General features: G+C 27.1%; 1 protein-coding gene across 1 annotated transcript; it reads left to right on the top strand.

The window, feature by feature from the left end:
* The first annotated feature begins 8,767 nt into the window (after positions 1-8,767).
* On the top strand, positions 8,768-9,392 carry LOC131619885 (uncharacterized). The gene is made up of 2 exons (XM_058890925.1): positions 8,768-9,335; positions 9,382-9,392. The coding sequence occupies exons 1-2, from the start codon at positions 8,768-8,770 to the stop codon at positions 9,390-9,392; spliced, it is 579 nt and encodes a 192-aa protein (XP_058746908.1).
* Positions 9,393-11,058: the final 1,666 nt, after the last annotated feature.

Raw genomic sequence — 11,058 nt, 5'->3', positions numbered from 1 at the left:
AAGAATCCACTTGAAGAGATTAAATTAAAAGAACCTAAGAAATGGTATGTAGTATTTAACGGACCATTTCCAGGAATTTACGATGAATGGTATAAAGCAGCCCCTCACTGTACAAAAATCTCAGGAGTTACTTATAAAGGGTATGCCACCAAAGAAGAAGCTGAAAAAGCAATGAATGATCATAGAGAATCAGAAAAATCAAGAAAAGAGATTTATCTTGGCCCAAGAACTTTTTCAGAAACAACAAAGAATAATGCACCAGAAAGAACATCTATGAAAATCTTAGGAAGAATTCCTTCTTCCCTGGATAATTTGCCAATTATGTCTCGAAAAGAGCATGAAAATCAGGTTAAATTCTCTGAAGAAAAATTTAAGGAGAATTTAAAAAGACTTACTTACTGGACCGAGAAAGAAAATACTAATTGTTTCTATATGGTGGATAGAAAGCTTTTTGGAGTAAAAGCTATAATTACACCAGGAGCATCCCAGTTACTAACATTTAATATGTTCCAATTTGGACTTATTGAATGCCTTTATTTAAGTAAAAATCTGGAAGAAATTAATCTTTCCCCATATAATTTTAAAGAATCAGTCCAGAATTTTAAAAAGAATATTGCTGGAGAAAGAAATATTTATTTAAAATTTTATTCAGCCTATCCGGATTTTACAACGAATCAACCAGCCAAGCACTTTGTCTTCATTGGAGTAAGCAATAATCAATTTCCTTTAAGAGATGACTCAAAAGAAGAAATGTATGATGATGATCACTTAAATATAATTTTATCCAATCAACTTTCAAGCATATTCTTTCAATGTCAAGCTATTGGAAAGAATTCATGTATGAAAGTATTGTACAAAGCACCTAATCTCCTACTACTAAGCAAGACAAGTGGAAAGGTACTAAAGGATAGAGATATCCATCTATTGACCTCTTTTGAGCTACCATTCTATGCATTTGATAAGGAGACAATGAATTATAAGTCATGTGTACTTAAGGAGTTATGTTCAAGTATAAAAAAGAGTGAAAATCATGCATGTGAAAGATGTTTTCAAGAAAAAGATGCCGTGGAAGTAACCAAGTGTCTAGAAAAGTCCATGTGTCTTAAGGATGATGACAAGGATGGAGCAATAATGGAGTCATGAAGATGAGGATAAAGGAAAGCAATAATAGAGTCATGAAGATGAGGATAGGGGGAAGTAATAATAGAGTCATGAAGTAGATAAAAAGTAAAGTCATTTGTCATGTAATGTTAAAGTGTCTTAAATAAGTAGTACTATAGATGAATAGTACTATGCATTATTGTGAATAGAAAATAATATTATAATGTGTGTTTAGGGCTATAAATAAGGGCTTCTACCATGGGAAGAAGCAAGTTGTAAAAAACAACCTTTGTGTAAGTTTTTCTTTAGAAACATATGCTAATCCTTGTAGGATTTAGCTTGGCACCTTTTGTGTGCATTGTTGTAACATAAACTTATATTAATAAAACCATGTTTTTACTTATTCAAGACTCATTCAATTAAATTACACAACATATATATCTATTAATCAACTATCTCACATAAACTTACGGAAGCAGCGGTGGACCAAAATTTCAGAAGAAATCATGATCAGGTATAATTTCTTTATTTACTTACTATTATTAAGTGTTATAATTTTCTTATATGTCTAGCATAACAAAAATGGATAAAGAAATAGTAAATGATATAGAACATTTACATATTACTGAAGAAGATGGAAATTACGAAGGAAGTATTTTAATAGATCCAACCCTATTTCAAAAAATACAAAAGGAAGACTTAGATTTAACTAAGGATGCAAATATGAAGGGAAAAGATAGAATTGGAGGAATAATGAAAAGATTTAACCAAAAGGATAATATTATATATTATGGTAAAATAATTAATGAAACACCAACTGATATAGCAGATGCCCAAGGACATACCTATATACAATTATTAAATAAAAAGAAACTTATGGAACTCAAGAAAAATATAAAGAAAGATGAACATAGAAATAAGATAGGATATATTCATATAGGAGCAGTGCAAGTATTAATCAAAGCAACTTTTCAGGAAGGAATAAATTCTCCAGTAGAACTAATATTAAAAGATGATAGAATTACAGACCCAGTAGATAAAATACTTGGAGTAGTAGAAGGAAATTTAGCTTATGGTAAACTAAAATTTGAAATACATCCAAATATTGGAATACCTTTAAATACTCAAAGATTAGAGCAAACTCTAACTCTTGAACACAAATTCCTTAGAGGAAATTTAATGAGATCAGGAGATAAAATATTTTCAATCACTTATTGTGTTAATTATGCATTAACTAATTCTCACCATAGTATTACCTTTAGAAATAATAATAGAATTGATATTTCAAGTCTTTTTGAAGATATAGGAAAAATTTATTATCCAAAGAAAAATGAAATAACTGAGCTAGGAACTTTTATGAATAAATCAAAGTTTTTAGAGTTAAGAAAAAAATCAAATACCAAAATCACTTAGATTTTATGAACCTGAAAATATTGAAGAAAGTGATATTGATAAACTCTCAAACCAAGTAAAGGACTTAACAACATATTTAAAAAATAGATTATAAATTTAAACAAAATGAGTATTGCTGAATTTAGTATAAAAGAAAAAGAAAAAGAAATAGTTATAAAAATAAAAGAAATAGATATAACTTATTTTGATAATATTGAAAATAAAGAGAAAGATTTTTATGAAAAATTAAGATGTATTTGGAAATTTACTTTACCAAATGACTTAAAAACAAAAATATGTAAAGAATATGGAAAATTATGTGCACAAGCTATACTTTTTGAAAATGAAATAGATTATGCACTAGAAAGTGATATAAATTATATTTTATTAGTTGAAAGTTTTTATGATGATGAATTTATAATAGACTTAGCTTTAATAGAAAATGATGAAATTTGGGACTATTTTGATGATGACTAAGCTAATAAAAATAAATTATAAAATTATTTCAATAAATAATGAGGTATCATTTTTGGTATCAGAGCACTAAGATTCAAATTAATTAAATTTAAAAAAAAAAATTAACTAGAAAATGAGTATAGTTAATGAAAATTTACGAATTATAGAACTTAATAGTTTAATTAAAAGAACAAGAGGTCACATAAAAATATTATATGATAGACTAGATTATTATTTAATAATAGGAGTTGATTTTGAAATTGAAAGAATTACAAAACACCTTTTAGAATATGAAAATAAATTAGATTTTTATAAAGCAAGGTTAAAAGAATTAAATGAATATAAAAATATCCGTCACTGAGATTTGCGATCAAGGAATTAGAGACCAAAGTTAAAATTCGGTCGGTAAAAACCGTCACTATCATGACTTATTTTAGCTGTGTTAAAGTTTTGTAAAATTATGAGAGTTGGAAGGTAGAGGTGTTTAGTAGATTACTTTGATGTCTGAATTTCAATTTAAATGTGTTTTTTATTATAAAAATATGTTAATAATACAAAAAAAAAAATTCAGCTGTTTCAACGTTCTAATTTTAATTTTTAGGTTTAAATGTATTTTTTGTCCACAAATATTTTATTTTTAATGATTTAGCAATTGACTAGGATAATTTTTATAATTAATAAATTTATTAATTTAATTAAGTTTCTTTATTAATATATTTTGAAAAAAATTTATTTAGAATTATTTAATACAAATGTTAAAATAATAACTTGGTGGATGAGTTTAAAATAATTTACTAAAAATGTTTTTATTTAGCTCAATTGATTGTTAAATTCTCTGAACTCCAGCCCATATGAGCTTTAGTTGATGAGTTTGTTCAATTTATTAAAAAACAAAAATTCGAGAATTATCCATGTCACCCCAATTTATACATGTTACATTTTCAAATTTTTTTTATTCTAATTTTACCTCTGATGATAAGATACAAAGAATTTTCGGACGAAATTTTTGGTATATCCTATCAAATTTTTGATAGGAGGAAATTTCTAGTAGTGTATTTAAAATTTCTGGTATGTTTCAATATTAAATTTTTTCAATGATTGAGATTTTTTCGACACTTTTGAAGGTTCCTGATGTTTGTTAACTATGTTTATTTGTTATTGATACGCATCGGAAATATCAAAATTTCCGGTATGATAATACGCAACAGAAATTTCAAAATTTATGGTAATAGTGATAAAATGATAATACCTGAATTTTGAAATTTTCGGTAGCAAATATCGGAAATTTTGAAATATTCGGTACTGTATACCGGAAATTTCACAAAATATACCGTAAATCTTATTTGTTTTTGTCAAATTTTCGGTACGCCTTTGAAATTTTCGATATCGTCCGAGAATTTAAAAAATTCGATTCTTTCCATAAATTTGTAAAAACATAATAATGAAAATTGATTAAACAATTTAATCTCTTCATAAGTTTAGGGAGGTGCCATGTATAATTTGGGATGACAAAAATAAATTCTCCAAAAATTCTCTTCACCTAAAACAATGTGGATGGTTCTATGTAAAAGAAGGCAAATTTCATGGCTCTCTGCTACCATATGCAAGAGCATAGTATTAAGAAAAGAAATATCGATTTCTTATGTTGTGTGGTGATAACAGAAAAAAAAAATCTAAAATTATTGAACATTGAAGATCTATATCAAACAAAACTTTTATACAAATGGGACGACTTCTGTGAATATAATTTGTTCGGACCTTGCGATAATATATGATTTAAATTTTATATTACATTTACAAACAACAAATATCATGTGTATAAAATCAATTATATGTCAATTATGTTTATATTCCTTATGTTTTTTTAAGGTTAATAAATAAATATAAAGAGAAAATGATAGGGGAATTATACCAAAACCTTCCGTTGATATAACTTTATCTTTATCTATCAATTTTAATTTCTAAATTATTTTCATATTCTACCACAACAAATAATTTATCAATCAACTGTTCCATAACAATTTTTACCATTTTTTTACGACAACATTCAAAATAAAATTACAAACGGCAACGCGCAAAGCCGTACAAATACACGGGTCAATTATTAATTTTCAGATAAAATATAATATTTAAAGTGTGTTTTTGAAAAACTCAACGAATTAAAAAATTAAATTGTTTTATTTTTAGGGTCATGCTAACATGTGCCCTTAGGGCACACGTTAAGGATACTATAAATAGAAAAAGTTAAATGTAATTAAATGCAATAAAGTCATATTTAAATTTTCAATACATTAAATGCACGCGTTTCAAAAAATAATTTCTATAAATATCTCTAAAAATTTCTATAAATAATTTCTATAAATTTCTATAAATAATTTCCCTTATTTTTATAACCAATTAGAAATAGAATAAAGTTGTATCAACTCAAACAAACCTATGTTTCATCCTAAAAAAAACCATTGAAGTGGAAAATTTTTACCCACTTTTAGACTGACAAGAAAATCAACTCATAAAGATAGTTGAAAATCTTCCACTGAACCAGAAAAAAGAAGAATAAACCAAAGATTTGTCTTATACATTTTATTTAGAAAAAAAATCCCAGAACACATGATTGAATTCCCTTTTGCTTAGTAATGGAAGATGTTGTGGCACATTCCGACCACATTCTATTCCATGTTAGAAATCTAAAGCCATTCATGTCCTTTACTAATGAAAATATGTTTGTGGTCCAATAGAAACAAATCTAATTAACTGTTATGAGAACAACACAATGAAGAGAAGATAATGCAATTGAATTTTTTTTCTTAGTAATAATAATATACTGTATAGTTTGAATTGTAAGTTAAAAGTGTGGCATGTCATTTGAAGTGACAACAATTAATAGTACTAGTAATAAATTATGTCCCTTTGGATATGACATCAAATGCATAATGCATTGGAGTTATTAAATTTGAGTTGAAGGAATGTGTGATGATGGAGTTTGATTGTAACATGAGATTCACGGATAAGGCAGAGGCAAGTTGATAGTAATATGAGTCATAAAAGAGGGTTTGAATGGAATCATATCTATCTTTAATGTTCATTTGGATTGGGAGGATAACTATTCTAACAGTTTTAAGGATATGGTGTTACTCTTGCTCAATATGGGACATTCAAATTCCTTTCAACCAATAATGACAATTAATAAATCAAAAATTAAAAAAAAAAAAGAAAAAAGAGTGGTATTCCTTTTGCATAGGCAGATAATCTTCTTTATTTAAAAAATAAAAAATGAAAATTGGTAGATAATCATGTCGTTTCTTTTGTTGGGAGAATTTTAGAATGACTCTCTAACATATTATTTTGATCCACTTTCTATTTATAAAAATTTAACTTAAATTGTTAAATCGTTATTTTTAAGGCTAAATATATTTTGGTCTCTTAGTTTAAGAATTTTACTGCAAACTTTTTTTACAATTTTATTCTTGTAATATAATTTTGCATAAGAATACAAATAAGATTATACAGTAGGGTAAATGCCGAACTCGTACAAATGACATAGGTCAAAACTCAATCAAACGGTTTTATTATTATTACTATTGATAGAATTATTTTTCTTTCTTTATTTTTTAAAATATTTTTCAAAAAGACTATAGGTTAGGTTGGTCCCTCTCTAATTGGAGTAGCACTAAATTGACATTTAATTAACATCAAGAAGAAAATGAAAGAATAATTAATGGGCCTAAGCCCATAATTGTTACAAGGAGAATTAAGGGCCAGTTGCTTAAGAATTGGAACAAAATTAAATGTTATGTTGTATACAAAAATTATTATTATTATTATTATTATTATTATTATTATTATTATTATTAGTGTTATTGTTATTATTATTATTATTATTATTATTTATAATCATAAATTATATTATTAAAATTTATTATTACTATTATTTATTATATAAAATTTCAAAAAATTATATTATTAAAAATAATCCTAAATTATTTTAGTCACTACCATAATTAAACCAAAGCATCCATTTTATGCACACACAAAAAAGAACAAAGAAAACAGAAAGTATTTTAGTGTAATTTGAAACTAGGATTGTGGTCCAACAACTTTAAAAAGTCCTAGTAACATAGTCTCTTTTCCCACCAAAAGAATCATAAAATTTAATCGTTGCAATATTACTTAAAAACCATAAACAAAATTAACTCAATATTATCTTTTATGTCCGGTTAGTTTTGTTAATTGGACACATGGTCCTTGTTGGCATTGTCTAGTAGTAAAACAACATTAAGCAAAAAATTGAACAATGTTTAGACACTTAGAACATGGTAGTGGTCCCATCACAACAAAACAAATAATTATAAGAAATAAAACAACTAACATTGAGTTATATGTAAGCAATTAGTGTTTGGTCTAAAAGAGTTTGGAAAAGGAAAATCCTACTTGAAGGAACTATGGCAGTTGAATGCACTATGGTTGTTGAATGCACTATGCCAACTAGCTCTAACTACCTTATGATTTTTTTGGTCTCAATTATGCCTAACTAAAAGAGGACCAATAGATTTTAGCTATGTTCAATTATGTTAACTAACTACCCAAAAATATAAAGTATATTATTTTATTATGAATAGAAACTTCTAATGATGTAAAAGAGTTAGGAACTTAGGAAAATGTCATTATTGTATATTAGAGGGTTTTTTTTTTTCTTCTTAATTTTGCAGATGACAAATTAGTTAGGTACAGTTCAAGTAATGACCTCAGATCTTAGATTAGTATAGTGATTAAAAAATTAAAAGGATAAGCTAACCTGCTAAAGGTTCTATATATAATGAAAGATGCATCTCAATCAATTGCAATATTAATAAAGAGATTAATTTGTATGAATAATCAATTTTAAAAAATGTATGCACAAAATATTGAAATTAACATTTTACTATTTACTAAATTTTATTTTAAAAAATTAATATTTTACTAAATTTTATCAATAAAATATTTTAATAAATAATATTAATTTTTATTGAAATTAATTCAATTAATTATTAAAAATATGCACAATACAAAAATAATATATAAAAAATTAGATAGAGGTTTTTTGTGTGAAGGAGAGTGATGTAAGTGGTTATCTATACTTTAAAGAAAGAGATTGAGATGAGAAGAGATTAGAGGAAACAAATAGGTGACTGGTTAGACATATCACATTAGGATATAATAAGGGGGCCCTCATACTCTTTATAACCCAACCAAAAATTAAGATTATAATCATAGTATTAATGCTTTTGTTTTAAGAAAATTGTATCACTAATTATCATGTTTCATCCATGTTACTCCATATAAGAGTGTTCTTTATCTATGTTTATTTTATATAAAAGAAAGAAAAAAAGTCATACTCCAACTTATATTCTCACATATGTGTCGAGCACCACCCGTTTAGTAATTATCAAAAAATAGATTCTTTTAATTTTAATTCTCTTTGTTAATTTCAAATGGGATAATACGGATACTTTTATAAGTTAAGATTTGAATTTTGTTTTTAAAGCTTAAAATTGCATTATCAAATTGAAAAGTTACCTAGCGGGGAAAAAGTGCACATATTCTTTAAAAAAAGGAGTCTACAAACAACTAATAGAAAAACACAACAAAAAATAATGGAGTAAATAAGTATTGTCATAGTCATACTTGAAACTAGCTATAAAAATTGGACAAATTAATCTTTCAAATTTACAAAATAACAAATTTTTTGGAATAGGTCAATATTTTAATATAGAGATGAATTTGAAAAAATACGTTAAGTTGCTAAAGACTATATAATAGAAGAAACGTAAAGGTGGCCGATATGGGTAGTTGGAATGGAGAAACTTGGAATTGGTCGTTTAATTTCAATTGTGATATGGAAAACGGGGTAGCCGCGACTCAATTTTTTGATTTGGTGATTCTTCTTGCTCCGGTGCAACCTTGTAAGATGAATGAGGATTCTTTTGTTTGGTGGCGTAATAATTCTGGTTTCACGGTGAGTAATGCTTATGATTCCATTTTGTCTTTTGACTCTTTGACACCTCCGTTGAACAATTCGGTTAGCTTAGCTTTTTCTCGTTTATGGAAGTCAAAGGTGCCTAGTCGCATTCATATTTTTGGTTGGAGATTGATTTGGAATAGACTAGCTTCGAAAGTTGAATTAGCTAAACGTGGAATTCTTTTAGATCCTAGTATGTTGATGTGTTCTTTGTGCGGTCGGACTCAAGAGGATTTAGATCATCTTTTTCTTCATTGCGACATTGCTAAAGATTGGTGGCATAAGTTGTTTCTTTGGCTCCACTTGGATGAAATCATTCCGTCCGGAACAATTTTGGAGCGGCTTTTTGGCTTGGATGACTATTGTAAGTCGCATTTTAATTTAGATGTGGGTTGGTTCTTTGGATTAATTTTTTGTTGGACTATATGGAAATGTAGGAATGAGGTGATTTTTAATGGGTTGGTTTTGTCTAAGTTCGATGGATTGGGTTTTATTAAATTCTTTTCTTGGGAATGGTTCATGATTTTTTTTAAGGTGAATGACACAATTCTTTGGCCGGATTGGTGTGTCAATCCGAGACCGTTTTTGTAGGAATGGTTTGGGTGTGATTGGATTTTCCGGTTGCATCCGGTTTTGGGTTTGATGCCCCCCTTGTTTCCTTTTCTTTTTTGTAACCTTGTTTGGGTTAAGCACCTCTAGTGCTTGTTATTATAATCCAATTTGCTTATCAAAAAAAAAAAAAAAGAAGAAGATCTCACAAATATTCAATAAGACTTGTCATTTTGGATATTGATTTGTGGCAAAAAAACTATTAACGATGAGATAAATTCTCTAGAATCTAACTGGGCTTCGCACTTAGTAAATGGGTTTTGGCACTTAGTAAATGGGTTTTGAAAATCAATCGGTTCTAAATGAGTTTTTAAAACAAAAATAAAAACCGAAGGAACAGATGATAAGGTTGTGTGTGGTTTGGTGTCTAAGATAGAGTTCAAAACAATTGTGTCACTCTTATTGAAGCAGAATCTTACTTATTATATAAATATTTAAGTCGTAGACACATCTGTTTATACAGAGTTTTAGAAACATTTAACGTTATTTTTAAAACATTTCTCCGATATAAATTTTAGTATAATCTTTAAGTACAAACATTTATTACAAAGCAACAATATTATTAATTGAATCAACTAGCCGTCCAATATCTCAATAGTTTTAAAATTATTGAAAATTATTATGCGAGTGATTAGTCTGAGAAATAGACTAAATAGAGTATAGGATTTCTTATGCCTAATAAATCAAATTTTAGGTATAGATGTGGACTCTTCAATAAAATAAAAATCAACTAAACTTATATCACTTTTATAGTTAATTTCTATTATTTGGATAAAAAATAATTAACAACTTAGAGGGTGGTGTGTCATTGTCTTTATTGAATGTGAATGATGCAACTAATTCAAAGCTCTACCATATCTCACAATATTAAAATAAAATAAAAAATCAAAGTGCATGCATGCACATGTTTTAAACAAATCTTAGAGAAGAAGAAAAAAAAAACAAGATGGGCATTTTAAGAAAAGAAAATCCTTGTTGACCATCCTTTAAACAATTGTGTTTTAAAATAAAAGAGGTACTATTGAGATGTACGACACCATGATGCTTCTTCTACTTATATGATAAGAACTAAGAAGATGACAAACTAACATAGTCATGTGTATTGACTAATTATTAATTTCGAATTGCCGTGTAGTGTAGTACTAGATCTTCATTATTATTAGAATATAACATAGTAGTATTCTCAATAATCTATTACTAGTATAACTTAACACGACTATCTATAATATAAGAAGGGAAATTATTCTGGAAAACACCCAAATACCCTTCCTTCTAATTTTGCCACCTCTCTAAAATGGGGACAATTTTGGTCATAAATTTACTTTTTTCAACTAATGATGTCATATAATTGACTTCCAATTGTATAGTTGTTGTTTTGTGCCTTTGTTATTTAGGAATGAATGAATTGATGATGTCATATGGGGAACTACAACTTAATGGTTACTGAAAAAGTATATCTTTTTGAATTGGCAAATAGCTGTATCTCACTATCTTAAATTCAAATT

This window comes from Vicia villosa, linkage group LG7 (assembly GCF_029867415.1).
Source record: "Vicia villosa cultivar HV-30 ecotype Madison, WI linkage group LG7, Vvil1.0, whole genome shotgun sequence".
NCBI classification, from domain to species: Eukaryota; Viridiplantae; Streptophyta; class Magnoliopsida; order Fabales; family Fabaceae; genus Vicia; species Vicia villosa.
The sequence above is the reverse complement of the archived record's forward strand: the minus strand, read 5'-3'. Positions and strand labels throughout refer to the sequence as shown.